Below are 21,440 nucleotides of genomic sequence, written 5' to 3'. Positions count from 1 at the left end.
CCGCCTCTTAACCCAAAATAACACTAATAATTCAGCCACTAACTTTCAGAATATTCTGGATAGTTATTTTATCATTACAAGGTAAAACAATAATCAGCTCTCTGAGAGCTGAAAAGATACTCAATCGTCTTCTGTTTCTGTTGAGTGGTAACTAGCCTCTTCTTTTTTTTTTATTTATTTGCTGTAACTACAAAGGCAGATTAAAACAGAAAGACTTGTTTTTCAGTTACAGCTTTGCAGCCTTTTATTTTAACCTCACACTGCTCATATGCATGACTAGTGTCTGGTGCTTTCCATTTCACATTTACTATATCTGGTATAATCAGAAAAAAGACTTAGTAGGAGTATACTCATTAGAAAAGTAATTTATGCGAGTGACTAGCATTACACTTTAATTTACAATATTTTGTTACCACAGCTCTTCATTCTTGTGTAGTTTGTCACTTTACAAGCCAGAAAAGGCCTGTACTTTAACTGAAAAACCATTCAGTACCTCTATACAGCTGGGAATTTATAGCTTTTTGGCTGAGTTTTTCAAAAGCCTGAAGTTTTATTTATTTATTTATTTATTTATTTTGGAGGATGGAGTAACATGAATTACATTTCCTTCATAAAATTCGAGCATCCCTGCACAATTAATTTAAATTAAACAAACCAAAACAAGAAGGATAGTATTGTGTACCTCTCTGTTCTTTTTATTTGGAAAGGGACTTCAGTTGGCAGATGAATATTATAAAAGAAAAACGTGAATATTTTAATAAAAATGAGGAGAATGCAGATGCTCTGTTAACTACACCAAAACTAATGTTAACTAATCACCTGTCCCACATCTTCTATCTCCCATCAGTGGAAGAGGAGAAAAAAACAAGAATGCACATGCATTGCTTCTGAAGAAGTCATCTAGCTGTCAAAAAATATGTACCATTCTGAACCATTTTCTAAGGGCTTAATGCTATAATACATGTCTGTTTGTTTTTTTCTTCTCATATTGTGATTAGAGGGTGTTAACAATCTCCTACTGCAGTAAATAGCTAATAATGAGAAAAACAATTACCTAGTGACAACAAGCAAAGTCCCATTATAATCTCTTTGCTGGTCATAACTCCACTAATCAGCCTGTGTAAGACACTACTGTCACTGACAAAGGTGATCAGGGCCTCTGCAAACTTGGCATAGCAGGAAATGTTCACAGGAGCACAGCGATGGAAGAATGGAATAGGTGCACTGGTGACACAAGAAAAAAAAAATCAGGAAAAAAAATTACTCCTACTTAATATAAATGCCACATCAACACACAAATGAAAGGTGAATAGATGCAACCACTCCACCCTCATAACATCATAACCAGAAACCATGTGTTGAATGCACAAGTGCTGCTGGAATGAGGATGATTATATGGGAAATGATGTTGTTCTTACAGGTAATCCTGTGAAGTTGGAGCGCACATTCCAATAGCATATTACCCTCCCACCCATAAACAGTAAGGCTCACAAAATGTATGTTCCTATTTCACTGAAACATTTCTCATTCAAGTGTCACACGGTGAACCAGCAGCTGAAACAATGCCTCTCACACATGTTGAAGTGGAGTACTGCTCACGTTTGAAGCAAAGAAATCCCAGAATGACAATACTACTCTTAAAAGGACACAGTTTGCATTTCAAGACATCCGCCGTTTACTGTCGTCAAGCAAAACCAATACATACATTTTTAGTATTACCCCATACTACATTTATTCTTCTACTAAAGTCACATTGTTTAGCTTCACTACTTTAGTAAAATAATGCACTACATTCTCTGCAAAAACATGCAAAGGTGTCTCTATGACTTCATTACTCCTTAACTGCTTTGGAAGCATCCTCTCTCAAAACACTGGGGCTAGTATTTTTTTGAATGCTCAGCACGATCTGCCATCAAGTGCATCAGGGGAAGACAAAAGAGCAAAAATCTTCACATGAAAATTGGATAATTTTATTTTCCAAATGTTCCCCATTTCTGGCTTATAAGAGATGTCACATCTCAAAGTAGCCTATCAAATCTTTGTGTCAAACTTCCCAATTGCAATTCAGATGTATATTTCATTAATTATACACTCCTTTTTGTAAATTGATCCAATAAAAGAAATATATTTTGTGCTAAGTCAATCTTTTATAGTTAAATTTATTTCCTCTTCTGTAATATTCCTTCCTTACAAGATTTCAGGGGATTGCAGCAGCAGTGCACATAATATTTTGCAGTATCCCCATTTCAGCAATGACTCATAAACCAATGATTTCCTATTTGCTTAAACTACTCATAAATCCCAAGTCTTTCTAGAATTCCAACCTTTATCTTAAACACACTGTGAGCAAATCAGCTGTGTTAGGCACAATCTTCCTATGCATTGCTGCTTTCCATTTTGAAGAGAAAAAAAAAAAGACAACATTCCTAAAACCACAAGAGTGCAATTATCTGCACTGAATTCAGGAAAAATTATGATTACCTTCCAGTCTTAGATAATTAATAGATTCTAGGGTTATGATTGAAGTGACTGACAATTATACATTACACAGTTCTAATCTCACGGTGCCGAAAAGATGAACACATTTGCAAGTGCTCATGTTATAATCTACTGTTGGTTACTGATGAAGGCGGCAGTTAAGCACAGCAGAGCAATTCTGTGCTGTTGTTAAAAAACAAACTAAACCAATATTGATGGCAGCTCTATTAAAAGACAGCATCCTCTCAGTCTATTTGGGATATGCAACATGCTACAGATCGTTATAAGCATTAATACTGGGAAATATTGAGAATTGACTTTTATTTTGCTGTTAACTGCTCCAACTTTGCACAAATTCTGGAGTATTTAAAAAATTGTCAATACCAGCAGCAATACACAATTTTTGAGCTGGGAGTATGGAAGGAACTATTATCTCTGCAATATGAATAAGAAAATACCAATTTTGAAAAGTCTAGCAGGAATAAAATGCCATTCCAAAATCCACCCTAATAGGAAAACACGTTTTTTGTGTACCACTTTGTATTGCCTATTTAAACACTCCTCGTATTACAGTACTCTCAGTACACTATTTTAAGTTACCTATTTTCCTATGCAATAATTAATTTCTAACTTTATCATAATTAATAAAAAATGAGGTTCCTACAAGCTTTCCAGAATAAACTGCACTCCGGAGAATTCATCTTTTGAGTTCTACTACTATTTCAGTGATTCTGTCTCAATGAGAAAGGAAGGCAAGGTGTCCTGTTTAATTAAAAATGCAATAATAGATCTATTCCCTGTGACTTGCACTATCTCGTATGGCCTCTCAATCATTACTTGATATATTGCATACTGAAATTGAATTGCAAGTTTCTCAGAATAATAACATGTGCTTAATGAAGAATAAAGCAAGTGCAGTTCAAGTCAGCAGATGAAGTTAAGACCTCTACCAAACTGTTCAAGTATTCAATTTCAGAAATCTCTTCTTTCACAATTATACCCACAGAAACCTATTGTATGGGAACAGCTGAATAATGGCCTGAACCTCTGATTGATCACTGGAGGTGAGCAATGAGTCAGCCCTGGTAGAATAGGTGAAGACAACTCTCCTGTGCTACTGGAAGGGCTGGAGCCTGGCTCCAACTCTCCTAGATCCCATTTAAGAGCTGACTATTCACTGGAGAAGGATCTCCTTTGGAGACTGCTCCTCCTGGAGTCTTCTCAGTGAATCCAGGACAAGGGTAAGCTTTCCATCCATTCTTTAGTGTGATAACCTGTTTAGCCTAACTTTCTTGTGTATTTCTTAATTATAATATCCACATATTCATTGATTGTACACCTATGTATAGGGTGATTGGTTGAAATGCCACTGTTACCCAGCTTTTTGTTTTCTATAAGCTTTACCAAACAGACTCTTAGTACAGCTCCACAGAGCTGGCTGAGAGAGAAACACTGGAGGAAAAAGCTGAATGGATTTTCCTCTAGTGTTCTCTATTCCAAAACTAAAAAGAAAGGTTGTGATCCCCCTGAGACTCAGAGATTCTAGGCAGTCACAGCAGAAACATGAATTGCTAACTGCACTGCTAGGCTGAACGGTTAAGTTAAAGGTACATGGTCCCTTGAAGGTGGTGGATCGGAGTCCCTTGAGAACCAGAGTCTCAACTGCAAGGTGAGAAGTCATCAAATATCAAGGGACAGACCTCACAGCTTGAGCTACCTCCAATTCCACTGACCTAATGGGAGTTAGATGATGTTTCCTACCTCTGACAGATTGAATCAAAGAAAAGGAGGGCTGGTAAGTTCAGCCAGAATGTCTCAGTCTACAGTGTGCAGGCTTTTCATTTGTCTCCCTCCACAGGATTCCATTTCCCCTCCAAATTACACCAATTTTCTCAAATAATTTAACCATAAAAATCTGAAAAACAGAGTGGATTACATATACAATATAGGCCTTTTCTGCCTGAGGGCATCAAGCTTAGACTTCTCAATTTCAAAAATATTCAAATATGTTGTACATTTTATTCATGCCAAATAACAAAGGGGAAATACACCACTGACACAATAGCTTTTCCGAAATAACTTGAGGCAGCGTTTCCACAGAATTTACATAGTATCATTAGAGTTCTGACATACTGTTCTACTTATCTGTTTTCTTATTAAGTTACATTCATTCAGACTGAATGGCATGGGAACACACAGTAAGGAAAGTCAATATGTATCTGACAGAAATTAAGACTGACAAGGCTTTTCAGTATGCAAGCCAGCACTGAAATTTTCATTTTTGTATTACAGCTATAACAGCTGGTTAGTTGCATAGAATACTGACTTGCTGTGAGGAAAAGTAAAATAAATAAATAAATTCCAGCTGCTACATACATTAAAATATATATTCACCAGATAGCCTACCATAACAACAAGAGATACTTAAAACTAGAGTTTCTAGAACTGACATTTTATTAAACTTTAACAAAAAATGATGTATAGGGCAAGAGTAAGCAGTTACAATCTCTACTGGATATGCTTGAAAAGCTAAAATGTGAGAAAACAGAACTGGATTCTTCTTGAGAAGAATTACTGATGAAAATGTGTATAGTCATTTCTTTTCACAGAAATGCTTCCAGTGGAGCCAACATGGCTAGCAATAGCAGAGTCTCTGGAGCAAGAGTCCTTTCTCTCTACTTCACAAAAAGCAGTCCAGCATAATATTTTGAACAATAAAACTCAAATTGATCTGTTTATAAAATAAAAATCCCTTTTTATTTCTTGAGCATTCCCACATTGGTCATTTGGGAACTGAAAGAATTAAAAATGAAGCAACTTGCTGCACCTGATTAGTTGATGTAAGGAGCAAACAGTGAATACTCGACATATAATTTCTGAGGCATACTGGATTTTTGAGAGGGAAAATGACATAGTCACACATGGCTCCCTGAACTGTAGCACTGGAAGGCAGCTGGCTGTGGGTAAAAGGTAGAAAAACAGCTGATACTCAGCACTGTACTGGTTACATGAGACAGTAGAGAACTGAATTATATCAGCTCAGTCATCTTACTAATGCATGTGTGGATAATTCAGGTTTTCCTTTATAAGCTGTATTCCCAATGCGTTTTAAAAACATGCAACAATAATAAAAAAAATCCATCTGTAAAACAAGAAATTTATGAGGCTTGTTTTCTAAAGAACACTTAATCATCTAAACAAATTAAGTCTCTGTTCCCTTCACCCCCACATCAGATAAGATGTTAATATTACCTCTCTGGAACAGGATATTTAGGACACAACTTGGCAGCCCTCGGGTCTGTAGTATATTCTGATGGCAGTAGTTCATAGCTACACAGAGTAGATCCTGTTGAGAGGGGGGAAAAAAAAGAAAAACGACTGATGGAGAAAAATCAAATATTCCTAATCTTTGCAAACAACATCAAAACTGATACAGGTTGTCATTCTGCAGTGCCTCATGCTATTACTGCAATGTTATGCTGCAGCTCCTCTTGTAATGAAGCACTGAATCAAGCCTAGCATATACTTCAGTCAACAGAATTATGTTTTCCATCTAGTATTGGATTTTCCAGAGTTTATAAATTCAAGAGGAAAAGGCTGATTCATGATCCCATGTAAAAGACACAATGCACCTCAAAGTCATTCTTCCCCGCTACCCCACCACATTTTTTCTTGATTATTCAGTGTATGAATATTGCATAATACAACACTTATTATATTAATAAATATTCAGTTTACTTTAAAAAATGTTCTTAAAATACAACTGATCTAAAGACTTCAGAGAAGGGAATAAAGGAACCAAACTGCAGAGGTTATGTAGTTGGCTAACTACAAGGTCTGACTGTATCAAATCTCTAAAGCTCTTAAAAAAGCTAAATATTCTACGTGTACAAGTCAGTACAGTATTGTAAATATCAAATCGCCAAAAACAAAACTCAGACATTATTTCAGTTTTACTTAATATCAAACATGTGCCTAATGGACATATACTACCCAGGCAGCTCTCTTCCCATTTGTCTATGATCAACATACTCAACACTGACACCAGTGTTTCCAGGAAAAGAGCAACTGCCAAGTCAGATTGGAGCATTGGTTTCTCAGAAACAGGGGGAAGAGAGAAAAGCTGCAAGGGGATGAGCTGCTTATCCAAAGTGAGCTTCTTCCCAAGCTTGTTTGCTTTCTAATTCTCCAGTGCAGGGATTCTGTATATGTAAAAAAGAATGGTAAAGGCTGCATAACTAACTAAGGACATCTTGGTGATCCACAGGTAGATTTTATTCCTCATATTCTCAAAGTCTTCTCTCCATGAATACTTAGTAGAAGGGAGTTCTACAAACTGGATCTAAATAATATAGACATTATTAATTTTTCCACAAGTTAAGTTGTGAGTCCTGAGAAACACTCTTCTTTTGGCTTGTGTGACACAAAACCTAAGTACTATTCATAGAAAGTGAACATACTATTTGTAGAAGTTGTAGGTATCTTGTTTACCATTGGCATATTGCTATCCCTATGAAAACATCTCTATTTATGGGCTGGAACAGAAGACAGAACAGCTGAGGAAGCTATTCCATTCAGTCTCCAGAACACTACTTAAGTATTGCTTCTGCAGAGTCAATTTCTGGGGGGAAGACCCAAAACACCAAATACACCATTGAAGAAAGTTAGATTTCTTGCAGAGGGAAAACATCTGAACTCTGTTTTTAATTTTACCGTTTGTAAGCATCCTGATGCTTCTGTCTGATTTTGTGGATTATACTGTATTATATAGAAAGACATGAGACAAATTTACCTTCTTAACATCACACTGATAAAAGGAGTATTTAAAAGTAATTATTGTTCTTTTTGGACAAAAGGCACTATAATAGTGCAGAAGTTTTTGATCTGGACACATTGCTATAGGTGTGAGACCTATGAGGTGGGGTACACTGCAGGAAGCAGTCACATATGTACCATCTCTTAGAGACACAAGGAACAAGAAGATACTTAACTGTGTTCTGCTTTCAATACAGAGACCAAAATCTAACTTATAGAAATTATTTCATGAAGAAGTAGGAGGGCCTGTATAAGGACAAGCTTATACAGATTCAAGACACTGAAAATGAGATGTCTGCTCTGTTTTCTTGTTCAGTGCTACCAGTGTTCAGATACAGCTTTCGTAACATATACAGAGGCCCCCACACCATATAAGCGCAGAGGACAGGTGACCTGTGGAAGGCCTGTGGTGTTCCTTGTGACTTTTACTGATCCCAGCTGATAAAAGAGAAAGCAGAATTCACTATAGGCCTGGAACAGGAGAATCTGACAAAAGAAGAAGCGCACTTCAAAGTCTTTCTCTTTGCATCCCACTCAAAAATGTAATGGGAGAAATAATGAATGCCAGATCATAATCTGCACACAGACATTCAAGCAGAAATTGTTGATGAAGATGAGCCAGAAAGTCCCTGGCTGTGGAGGAAACTGGAAACATGTTGTCAGTTCAACCCAGAACCCTCCTGAGCACGCCCCATCCTGTCATTCAAAGGAGCAATGGATGCTTCTGGCTGTCACTACCACCTCTTGTCTGGGACTCTCATCTCTTGCAGTTGATACGAAGAAGGAAGTGATGCCATCCAAAGGACAAGCTGGATAAATGGGACCACATGAACCTATTAAGTTTCAACAAAGCCAAATGCAAGATGCTGCACCTTGGTTGGAACAATTCCAGACATGTACAGACTGGGGAAAAAAAAAAATCCATGCAGCAACAGGATCAGGAAAGCCAAAGTGCAGGGAAAAAAAAAAAAAAAAGAACTTGACAAGAGATATAAAAAATATCATGGGGTTCTGCAGGGGGTTCTGCAGGTACATTGGTCAGGAGACATGCAAACCCCCCTCTGATTCTATGAAATCCTTCCTTCAGAGGGCAGTAAGACATTGGCATAGGCTGCCCAAAGAAACTGTGGATGCCCCTTCCCTTCCCTGGAGGGGCTCAAGGCCAGGCTGGATGGGGCCTTGGGCAGCCTGATCTAGTGGGTAGCAACTCTGCCCACAGCAGGGAGGATGGAACTAGATTATCTTCAAGGTTTTTTTCCAATCCAAGCCATTTTAGAATTCTATGATGATTCTTATGAACTGCTTGCTCCCAGGGCTCCTCTGGGCTATGGCTTTCCATTTTACATTCATGGAACTTGCTTCTTTAGACTCCTCTAATATGGACTATAGAGACTAATCTTTGCATAGCCAGTCTCAATTGTGCTCTTTGAGTTTGTGAGTCCTGGAGAAGCTAAAAGATTAATTCCAGTTATCTACTTTGCTGAGACAATTAGTTTACCAAAGACATTACTATTATTCCTAAACTACTAACACTCTTAATTGTTTCATAAACATTATGTGTAGAATTCAGAGAACAAACTGAAAAATCATTATATAATAATTATTTGCTAATCTCTCTGCATATATTTCTTCTGGAGAAATAATTAGGCAAGTAACATTCAACTGTCCTACATGGATTGAATTTGAGATCACAACACGCTGTAACCTTGAAGAAAAATACTTCTGAACCATGTGGCCTAACAGCTGCCCAGCCAACAACGAATACACCAGAGTCTTATGGTCTCATAGTGCTTTTTATTTGGTGCTTTCATACACTAGGTGGTATTCTGGAGATGCAACACCGTTTCTGTCCCATGGCTTATCCATAAAACGAGCTGCTCTAGGCATTAGAATATTTTGAGGCCATGACTGGTACAAAGTGTCTCAAAAGATATGCTTTCCTTCCAACCTTAACACAGTCATGGGTGCAATCGTCCCATTTCCTTTAAAGAAAAAAAAAAAAAAAAAAGAGATGGAAGCTTAAGACACTGGAGAAGAATTCTGCTATAAATTCTAAAACCAAAAACCACAGACTAGGTAAGATGACAAGCAGTGTTTCCATACAAAATTAAGTTACTATTCATTGCTAACAGAAGTCCCTCTTCATTCCTTCCAAGTTGAAAAAGGCTCAAGCTATCATGAAAGGAAATACACTGGTGCTGATTTTTCATTCCTAGGTTTGACAATTGTGATTATATCCTGTCAACAACCGTATGAAATAACTGCACTGAGAACACAAGCACTAAGAATACATAAAGTTTAGGCTTGGATCAGTTTCCTACTTGACAAGGCAGTAACAAAGACACTTCAGAAGCAGATAGTTCATATTTAATGCTTCATTTAGGAATGAAGCAGCATTATGTTATGCACAAGTTAGCATCAGAAGTATAAATGAGTGAGAAAACAAGAACTCCACATCTCAGCTATTGATATGAATACAGTCTGAAGTAGTAATTAACATGGAAGCATCAGAGGTCTGCATAAACATGCCTACATATATTGTAGACACCTCTACTGTAAATGGTTCCAGGATACACATAAAAGGCCTCATGATGACAGAATGTTACCTAACATATTAATCTAATTTCTGGGTCATACTAGAAACCAGAAAAGTACTGATGCCTTGAGATTAGCAAAATGGCATTGGATGAAGCACTGTGGTCAGGACTTCTCAGATAAATACAACAGATTCGTTCTCAGTGAATAAAGCAAGTTTCATTCTTTAGAACTATTCTTCAGTGTCTTTCAGGAGTACACAGTTTCAAAGGAAGGAAAGTGAGGAGATTGAATGTATCTAAACTCCTGCGTGTTCCAAGGGGATGCACCATCACCTGACATTCACAAAGTAAGGATGATAACACAATCTTTATGATGACAACAGAGCAAGAATTCACACATGTAATATAGTTCTTGTTTTCCTCTCTTAACAATTAATAAATCTTACACTTCTGGACAATTCTGTGCTTTCCCCTAATTCTTTCATTGTACTAAGTAGCTTCAAAATCTCCTTCCCAAGCAGCAATAACCTGTTTGTAGTAAAACACAAAACATATACCAATGATTATTTCCTACCCCTTCATTCTGAAGGTATTCCATTACATTTGATATTTTGTTGCACTATCACTGACATCATATTTTTTCATGTAATTGTAAACAATTACATGGCAGTAGCAAGATTCATTACCACACTGCTCCTTCCCTTCCCAAGTAGTTTTTTAATGTAATCAAAAATATTGTATTGATGCAGATTACTGAAAGATTCCAAAGCAGCCTCCCTCTCTCTTGTAAAACTGCTTCATTCCAACTGCAGCCCATTTTGAACACAAAATAATTCTGATAGGAAGGTTGTAGTAACAGACAAAGTAGCCATACTGCCTTTTATCTTTAAAAAAAAAAAAAAAAGTTGTTAAAAAAAAATGGCAGTCGAAATTTATACGTTCAGATTCCCAAAGATCTTGTGGTTCACAATCACTTTAACCATATGCCTACATCTAATGTGGAACAAATGTCTTTTGGAAAATTAAGAATTGAGTTTTAAACAAGACACTTCTATTGAGGAAAAGGAGAAAAAAACGGTAGTAGACAGAACAGAAACAGAAGAAAAATGTCAGAATCTGGCAGTGATGTAACTACTATTTCTAAGGTATTTCTATGGCAAATACTATCAGCACACTGTAAAGGTTTACTTTGATTATTATTTGTAAAAAATTAATTACCTTCAAACAAAAAAAAAAAAAAAAAGATTTCCCCTAGAGCATCAGACAGATGCCCTCCTCTGGTCCAGGCAGCTTTCCTGACTTACTTCAGGTAAGTTACAGTAGCAGACTTAATGTACCTTCACCTCAAACTCTGAAGTCTACCTGAACCCCAACCTGCCTGGTCTAAATACAGAATTCTCGTTATGGAGATGTCTGACAACACATACTAGAACAGAAGTATTTCAGGCTCCTAAATCTGCATGTAGTTATTTACAAAACATATATGAATGCCAGCTCTCATAAAGATTAGTTATTACAAATAATATTTAATTAAACATGTCAGACATTCTGGCCAGCTGCTTAGTGCTGTTTATTTGTTTGTTTGTTTTAATACTGACACCACATAGCTCATTTCTCACAATTATAAATTAATTACATCTTCAGAGATGTTAAGAAATGCTTTGGCAAGGCCTTGAAAAGGCCACTGTAGTGTTTCCTACATGTCATGCACCAATTGGCTTTCTAAAAAAAAAAAAAAAAAAAAAAAGAAAAAGAAACAATACACAACATGTACAGTTTTTGTTTGTTTGTTTAAGTGCAAAGACCAAACAAAAACATCAAATCCCTGTCTGAAATGTTCTGCTGGGTGACAAAGTCCTGGAGAGATCAGCCAATAATCAGTTCGTGTTACAAAATTTCTTTGCTGTACAAAATCCATTAGCTCCATAAGGTCAACTATTAGTTTGTCTGGGTGAGAGCAGAAGTAGAAAACATTCCCTGTAAATGCTGCATCAGCTTCAGGAGTCATTTCAAAACATATTTAAGATTTTCAGCTTGCATCTTTGTACATGGGGAAGATCTCAGCCAACTGCCCAGCATTCTCCTTCCTTGTTTTGCCACTTCTAAGAGGTCCCAACCAATTACCAGTATTCTGTCCATCAATCACTCTCAACAGACTGAAGGCACACACTTTCTTGTTTCTTGAATCTCAGCTTGGCTTTCTGAAGAACAGAGTTCTCTTTTTCTTAGATGCAATGGCACTGCTAATGCAGGACCTTGTAGTGAAAAACCAAGTAGGGTAGAGAAGAAGTTACTAAACTGAAATGGTGCAGCATTATTCACCAAATCATCTCTTTTTCCAAAATTACAGCAGAATAGCAAGTGCATCATCATTGATTCAGGAAGCCAAAAGGCTGCTTCACGATGAAATGCTCTTCATGCCTCAAGCAAGAATTAAGAATCTGCCTTAAATTTCTATTCATAACTTTACAAACATGTCGTACTGCTTACAAACACATGCTGTACTGCACTATAACAAAGAATTCCTCCCTAAAAGCTTTGAGTTCTGGGGTAGCAGTTCTATCACACTGTGTGTAAGCAGTTAAGTACCTGCCCCATTTTAGGAAAGAAACCATAAATGCTAAACTACTCGAAGGATCGTATCTTAATGTCAATAAAATAATAAAATCAGTATGTTGCAGTATGTATTACAGCTTCTCATAAAGACGTTCAGGTAAAATTCTTCATCTGAATTTTCTATGCCAACTTTTGATGAACTTATTTTGAATAGAATGACTCTTAAGCAGTAATTTAAGAAGAAATTGCAAGGTGTAGAGACAGGTAAGTTGACTTCAGGAAGGACATCTGAGCCAGATGAAAATGGCTAGTTCTTCAAATTACATGCAGCAACCTACACAAAGCCTATCTTCAGCATCACTATGATCTTCAAGCTGTAGAAGAGTTAAAGCTTTTAGAAAGGTTCAGCAGATCAAAATTAAGGTTTTATTGCATCCTACGCCCATGCATTTTCAAATATTGAGGCGTTTATTTTTTTGACAGGCGTTAGAAATTGTTAGCATGGAAAACTCCACTGACTGTCACAGTAAACCAAACAAATCTCTTGCCTTCCTTCCTCAAACTTAACTTGATAACATCACTAGAATAGAAACTGCAACTAAACTGTGTGCAGTCATATTCAAATTTCTCAGATTTCCTCATCGTTCTTTTTATAGGGTTTATTGTCACTTGAAATAGCCTGCAAGAGTTTAATAGTTTTATGTAGCTTAAACCTTTTCTTAAAGCTATAAAGCAGCTCTCAGAGAAAAGATCCTGAATAACGAATCCTGTAATTTTTATATTAATTCAATGTTCTTTCGCTATTGCAGGATTGAATAATGCCTTCAATTTTACTATCTATAGGCAAACTGTGTTGCCATAACATTTACGGTGCTCAACAGGTAGGCTGTTTATTTGCTACAAAATAAACTTTTTGGAACCTGCCCTGAGTGGTGAACATTTAAATCAGAACTAAAGCCATGAAAATAAATTCCACAGAACTGTGTGATTCCAGTTTTGTATAGCATACACTTAAAAAAAGAAAGCCTGACTTAGTTCAGTACTCTTTTTTTTTGGTTGTCTTGAAAAGCCCAAAATCATATAATGGAAACTGGGGCTTCTATTTTGCTTTAACAACATATTTCACACTTTTGGCCAAGCTTCTCTAAGCTGAAACAACTGGCTCTGATACTAATTAATGAAAATCTGAGTTTTGTTTAAAACCTAAAAATGCTAAGGGAGATACAGTTAGAATGACTAAGACAAGACACATAGTTTTTAGGAAGAGCAACTTTTGCTATACTTTAAAAAATGATTATGCTGAAAATATTTCAGGCGTAGTTTACATAAAACTTCACATAGAAACACAGAAACAGTATTTGTGGTTACACAGTATTACAGGTAACACAGGCTGCTTTTTACTTCAAGACGTACTTAAACTCCACACAAAAAATATACTGAGTCTGCACTAAGTAAGAGAGACTCAGCCACATTTAGAGGTGAAGAGCAAAACCATACTACAGTAATACTAACTTTCATTGTGGGCTTAAATTGACAGCAGTAAACAAATTACATGAGGATGTTATCACTCCCAGACTATCCCCTGCATGGTGCTGAGACAGCTGTTTGCACACAGACTTTCAAGTAACTGCTTTAATTCCACACTATATTAAGCTCCCTGATTCACCTGTCAGATACCAAGATATGCAGACAATTCACTGGGAAGACCTGAGAGCGCTAATAGTGTTCTAGGGCCACTTGAACTCATTCTGCTTTCAAAAAAACAAAACAAAAACAAGTGCTCATAGTACCAGTAGTAGAACAGAGAACAACACGTCATTTCTGTCTGTGAAAAGCAGTCAAGTTCACTGCTTTGAACTTGGTCAACCAGACAGACTCATCATTAGCTGCATCATGAAGACATCTCATCACAGCATTATAAAATAACAGGTGTGAAGTCTAGAACAAAATTCTCCACTTTAATAGTGGAAGAACTTGACAATTTCCTCAAATTATTTTCAAGTTTTTACTTTACTTTGTTTTGTATGGTCCAAAAATTTATTATATCTCATGCATTTTATTATGCATAGTGTTAAAATATAAAAATGTTTGTATCATTACTACAGAGAAAAAGTACTGCTTTTGGGGATGGAGTACAGTATTTTATATGGCAATACAGTTGTTCTCCCTGTTATTTTTTTATAGTGTTTATTTTTTTATAGTTTTTAAAAAAGCAAAAAAAGAAAAAAAAAACAATCCCCAAAGCAAAAAGGTATTGCCCTGTGGCACTGAATAAAAGCAGGACAATTTCCCACAACCACAGACATGCTTCATGTGCAGTCTGACAGCAGAAATGCAAAGAGGTCACAGGCCTCTTGAAGGTATTTCAACAGTCAGTGAACAGCAATATCAGAACACTTCTGTAAGAGCTGGAACATGCTCAGTGTTAGACATCCTCATTATACTTTCTGCTCCTGTTTTAAGAATGAGCCTTCAAAACTGTCCAAGACATGAACACAAACATACTAACATTGTAAGCTTTAATGGAAATGATACGAGTTCAACACCATTTCTTAGTGGAGATTTCATTTTTCAGATAATGCACAAGTCTTTCTACAATCTTACAAAATTGGTACGTGAATAGATATGCTTTTTTCATACCATTAGTTTCTGCAAATTTCTGAACATCAGCCAAAGTTTTTAGTTCTTTCCTTGGGCAAGCTGACACACACAAAGCAAGAGATTTGATCTTCTGATGTACCAGATCAATATTGCATGGGTCCAAGAAGAATACATACCTAAGGAGGAAAAAGATGCAAATTACTTCTATTTTAATCAACAATTACATTGAAGAAAATTAATCTCAAACTACAAGATTCATTCAAGACTAACTTCAAATCTACCAGGAAATGTGTAAAATTTTACATTAATACAATTGTATGATTAAAAGGAATTCATATACTCAACATATGCACCACAAATACATCAGTATTTTTACTGATTTTTTTTTTTATTTTTTGGATCATACAGCAAGGATATTAAACTATCAAAAGCAAATCTATTCAAATCTATGTTTACAAATATATAGACTAGCACTTCTATCACACTTCTTCACAGATATCTGTCTTTAAATTGAAAGATAGAACTTCTTTCAAAAAAAAAAAAACAACAACTCCGTATTTCCAGGTTTTCAAAAGATACACAACAAATCACATAAGGTTATACTTATCCTACAAAAAATGACCATCTGTTGTTAATGAACACACACAATATGAAAAATTCCAAACAGTTTTTTGGTTTAGACTGATTTTCTACAGCACCAGCCCATGAAGTCGAGCCTATCATATTAGTATTTATTTTAGATTAAAATTCATGTTCATGCAGTTCAAATGGCTAGAGCTCCAGGGCAGCATTTTAAAGAGATTCTATCTCACAACTTTCCATGATGGCCACTGCCACTAAAAACAAACAAACAAGCTGCTTGTGAAGTACATACTATAGCTCCCTAGCCGACTTTATCTCCTAGCTATGCATACTTCATCACAAAGACTAACCCTACAGTATTGCCCATTTGTGGTATAATGAAGTCAGATTATCTGTTTTTCTTCTCCCAGAAGCTGAACAAGCATTTCAAACTCCCATAACTCTGGTAACATGTCATGAATTCAAATACTCTCTTCATATTATCTAACATAATAATGATTAAAAAAAAAAAAAGCAAGCGATATTAAATGACTTTTTCCTGCAGTCAGAAATTCATCCCATAATCTATAAAAATTCCTTCTAACCTCAGAAAACTTTTCCAAGCTACTTTACAGTTACATAGAGTTAAAGTACATCTTAAAATATATAGTGCACATAAGACTTCTTCAGAAGCACATTAACAGAAATAAATACATTAATGTTTCATTTGGATACTTGATACTGCTACGTCAGAAAGAGTTAGAACAAAACGTAATGTCCAATATGTTTGACACTACATATTTTAGAGATAATACTTTGAAAGTGACATAATTCTTACCAAAACTCACAAATCATGACGAAATGTCAAACCATACATCTTTCTTATATAATTGGAACTAACCTGCTTCAAAAAACACAGCACAGATACTAGAAAACGTAAAAACAAATTCATTCTATCAGTAGGCCATGCTCGTAAAGGTTAATGTTTAGATTCTGTTTCAACATTTTTTATGTGCAAATTCCCAACTAATCTTCCTTCCCAGTAAAACTTACCTATTATCCAATTCCAGTGTATGAGTTACTACTACTCTCTGCAGTTTCTCAGCCCTTAGCTTCAAGACTTTGACTCATTTCTTGAAACTTGAAATCCATGTTATCTAAGTAAAGTGTAATACGGTAATACACCATATGCATTCTTTTCTTTGTCCTTATTTCATAAACATTCTATAAACATTTTTGAATTGATACTGAGATAGACAATAGCATGTTAATTGGATAGTCTTGTCACCACCTCTTCTTCATGAAAGCCAGTCTCTAAAGATGCTGTTCCCTCCTGTAAGGAGGGGAATTTGGGCGTTGTTTAAGGGCATTTTAAGTTGAAGCAGCCATTAACAAGAACATCTAAGACTCAAATCTGAACAACAAATGATGAGGGAGGCAGTGATGATCACAAACCTGGTCCTCTCACTATTGTCAAATTCTGATAAAGGATGGAGACAAACATTTGGACGTAAAACATGCGCCATTAGTGAACTATAGCAACTGATGGGCTATCAAGTAGTAGCAGGCAAACAGAGTCTTTGCAACTGATACAGATACAAACCTAAAGGTCCAGGACACTGGAGAAGGTCAGTGGATCTATGCCAGCTGAGGTGACAACAGGTATGGGAACAAAGGGGGAAATACATAAAAACGTGTAAAAGGAGTTGGCTGTGTGTATGCTAAGGCTAGTCAGAAGGAATCCTGCAGCTGACTACCACAGCCTGTCCAATTTTCTTACTAAACCCTTGGTTCATCATCTCTGCATGATGTTGCTCCATGCAATGCTGCCAGGTAAGAGCTACCAGGGGACCAGTACACGTAGTTGTGGTGCCAGCAGCCCTGAGGTGACAGGCACAGCCACGATGATGGCCTGTGGATCTCTTGTGTGACCTGCACCAGGGCCTGCTGGCTCTGCCAGCCCAAGGGCAGGAGGGGACTGTGCTGTGCCTGTGTGCTGTGTGTCCTGTCAGCAGTCTGCAGTGTTTGTCCAGCTGTGTCCCTCAGCCTAAGACACCCCAAATCCCTAGGCTGGGCTCCAATGGTTGTGCAGGAGGGTACTCCCAGCATCCTTAAACATGTACTGCTGGGACAAGCAAAGGAAAACCACTTCAGCATTGCTGGTACTCAGACTGGAAGACAGCCCAACATTCTTCAAATGAACTCAAGGACTAATCTATAATCTTAACATCTGGAAGAAATTAGTGTTTTCTAAAATAAATACTACAGTTTCAAGTCAGGACAGGCAACTCAGAAATATAATGCAAGTATAGTGCCATACACAGTTTGGATAGAAGTATGTTTAAATGGACACATGTAGTTCAAATACTACACTGTACAGTTCAGAGATGACTCTAACAGAAATAAGGCAGCTGCAAATCAAATTCCAAGCTACAAAATCAGTGACTTCAATCCATGCTCTACAAATCACATTTTTCTATTTCAAACAGCTAAAACATGAAGTATCAAACAATAGCATGATAGAGGAAAGTGGTTTGACTTTTGAGCTACAATTTATTGAAAACAACTAACTTTATTGTAGAAAATTCTATACTATGTCACCAATGAACAGGTTTTGCTCATGTCTTGTACTGCACTTTCAGTTCTTCAGAATCAAAAATAGACCAGTTCGTTGGTAAGACCGTAACTTAGATCAGCAATACAAAGACTTGCAGCTTCCATGCTGCAAGTGAAAGTTTGCTTGCCTTAGGAAATTCAGTATGTCAAACTCACAGCCTAATAATTCTTATGTAATATCTCAGCAACCCACTTTTTTTGGAAAACAACATTTGTCTCTGAAATTCAGCACAGTGAAAAAAATTACTTCAGGTAAAAATAAATGCATTAAGTTTTTAATATGTCTACATTCCATAGGTATAATAAAAACTAAAAACGTTGAGTTCATGTCTCATTTTAAATGGATTCTTATGCACATAGAGAAAGATGGCACGAGACTACGTCAATTTTCAGAAGTCACAGTATCTGAAAGTAAGATCAATATCAAGTTGTTCATCCTGAGGAAGAACGTTCAAAATGAACTTCAGAATAAGTTTTAAAATTGTATCAAACTTATACATATATAATGAAAGAATATATAAAATAATTTTTTAAAAAACTACAGGTATATAGGATAATCTTCCTTATTGTTTGGAGTTTCTATTTTGATACGTTCCTTTTTTTCCAAAGGAAAAAAGAAGTACTGTAATTTCAGAAATGATCTGAGATTAGAAACAGAGCATCAATGGCTCTGGCTCTTGACAAGTGACCTATTCATGACCATGAGAAATGCAGTGATCTCCTCTTCCCATGTAAAAACAGGAAGTCAAAGCATCATCCTTTTATACAGTACATCTCGATTCTGGAAGCATGAACAGTACATTTTAAGCACAGTGGCAAATTACGTCAATAAGCTTATATTACCTTCAAGTACTTCATACATTCTTTTATTTGCCAGTGTCATTGACATCCTCAAGGTATCTCTATACAGGCAAATGAGCACTTTACAGAACAATCATTTACTGTTATTTATAAGCATCTTACCAACATAATGGAGAACTGAATTAAACTATCACAATCAAAACAAATGATGTATAGGGCATCTAATTTTACTAAATAAAGATTTCTGCATGGATGCTTAAAACTCTACCTGGCTTCTGTTATGAGCTAAACATCAACACTTTCCATGAGTCAAAGGCATTTATTAAGGTGAAATGCCACCTTAACTCTTCTCTGCAACAGCATATTTATATCATTTTGTACTTGAAGGAAGAGCAATAACTCAATTCTGCATAATATTGCTCATCAAAAATACCACTGGCTAGCATTTCAGGAACCTAAACAACAATAGGAATCAACTATGCTTCTGAATAAAAAGCCATTTTTATCCCTATCGTAACTGCCAAAACTTGAATTAACTAAACTAATTTAAAGTGGAGAGATTTACGGAGAATCCAGTGCTGGACTATAATTCTACGTCTTACTCTAAAATCACTGTCTATTAAAGCTGTTTTTCCTTCATAGAATATAAAGACATCCAATTCACTCTTTGTTGACAAGATCAAGTTGTAGAAAACTCCTCCCCCAATTCCACTTCACTGATTTCAGTGTAACTGTTGTGCACCTATATGACCACACCACAGTGAGATCCTTATCCTTACTACCAGATTTTCATGCAGATCATTCTTCACTTCTTCATTACTGTCCGCAAGGTTTACTGTCATTTACAAGAAAGAAAATGTTGTTTTTAGAGATGATTTAGCTCTTCTGCCTTGGACTGGGAAATGAAGACAGAATTACTCTGCCAGCAGAATGAAAAGAGAATAACTTAACTATTCCAGAATCACAGAGCTGAAAGCCCTTCCCTTCTCCATACAAACTGAAATATTAAATAGGAATAAGACAACATGATTTCTACATATATCTGGAAAGTACTCCTGAAAAAAAAAAAGCATGAAATATTCCCATGACCTGTCCTCAGACACTGCAGGAGCTCCATCTGCTAGAGACAGATGCAAAGTATCTGCCAGATACCCTATCCCTAGAGGTGTTCAAGGCTAGGTTGCATGGGGCGCTGGGTAGCCTGGTCTACCATTAGATATGGAGGTTGGTGATCCTGCCTGTGGTAGAGGGGTTGGAACTTGATGATCCTTGAGGTCCTTTCCAAACAAAGCCATTCTATGGTTCTACAAAAGTAGGTTGTTTCTTCCAAAAAGCTGCCCCAAAAAATTAAAAAGTCATGGAGTATGAGAATGCGAAGTATCATGTGCCTACAAAATAATTGGTTTCTAGCAAATCAGGGTACCTTTGACAACACCAGAATAGCTGGAGAATAATTTGTCCTACTAGAAAGAAGGCCTTTTCTCACTCTTACCAAACAGAAACGATCCCATCCCATGTAAGTGTACCCAATCATTCACTTAAGCCATTTCTGAAGCTGCAATACCTTTTTCAGAAAAATGTGATCCTTCTGAACTGTACAAAGTCTTTGGCTTGACACATTAAAAACACTGTATGTTAGCTGCATTTAAAATATTCTCTATTTCTATTAGTAATCTTTCCATCATGTCTGTACAAGATGAATTCATTTCATGATTGCAGATGTTTCTCCTCATGATGATCTCTGTCAAATGGATTCTCTGGAATTTATTACACTATTATATATTTCAGTCATGTGCCTGTGTTTTTCCACCTTCCTACACCAAGACAGACACCATCTCTTTATCAAGGGATGGAAGTTTAAAATATTAATATTTAATATTATTTACTTATTAAGGTGAAATGCCACCTTAACTCTTCTCATATAAAAGCATATTTATATCATTTTGTACTTGAAGGAACAGCACTTGAATTATTTTCTCTAATAACACAAGAATGACACTTCTGTACAATACACATCTGACTTAGTAAATAGGACATAGTAAATAGGAAAATTATGCTGGGTAAGTTTTAAGCTTTTCAACTCTCCTAGAAGTTCCTATCAGTTTAAGAAAAAGATCTCCTGACAAAAAAATCTGTAGAAGTTTTCAGACTATTTATTTAATTTCTTCTAATGACACAACAGATACCTGGCAACATTAAATTTTAAATCAGATGTTTGGAAATCTTTATTACAACGACAACATACACTAGAAAAGCATCCTCCTAAAATAACACCCACAAATTAATGACTTTCCATTAGTTTGAAAGTAAAAGCATGAAGTAAAATCACATCACTGTCAGAAATCGAAGATTTTTTTAACTCTTCCAACATGATCAAATTTTGAAAGAGACTTTGTTTTTGGTCAGTTAATACCTGAGTTCCAGTGCTAGGCTAAATAGCTTACTATCTGAAATTACCCAAACTGTACATATGCA

The 21,440-nt window shown here is 36.2% G+C and overlaps 1 protein-coding gene across 3 annotated transcripts in view; it reads right to left on the bottom strand.

The window, feature by feature from the left end:
* The window catches only part of SLC44A1 (solute carrier family 44 member 1), a 77,429-nt gene that overhangs the window by 33,543 nt on the left and 22,446 nt on the right, over positions 1-21,440 (bottom strand). For all 3 annotated transcript variants that reach the window (XM_052700702.1, XM_052700703.1, XM_052700704.1), the window contains exons 4-6: positions 15,027-15,163; positions 5,731-5,824; positions 1,055-1,224 (exon numbers count right to left, since the gene is read on the bottom strand). In XM_052700702.1, coding sequence (XP_052556662.1) covers positions 1,055-1,224; positions 5,731-5,824; positions 15,027-15,163 — 401 coding nt within the window. The remainder of the gene's footprint in view (positions 1-1,054; positions 1,225-5,730; positions 5,825-15,026; positions 15,164-21,440) is intronic.

This window comes from Tympanuchus pallidicinctus, unplaced genomic scaffold (genome assembly GCF_026119805.1).
Source record: "Tympanuchus pallidicinctus isolate F22 unplaced genomic scaffold, pur_lepc_1.0 scaffold4, whole genome shotgun sequence".
NCBI lineage: Eukaryota > Metazoa > Chordata > Aves > Galliformes > Phasianidae > Tympanuchus > Tympanuchus pallidicinctus.
This window is presented reverse-complemented; position numbering and strand designations above follow the sequence as displayed.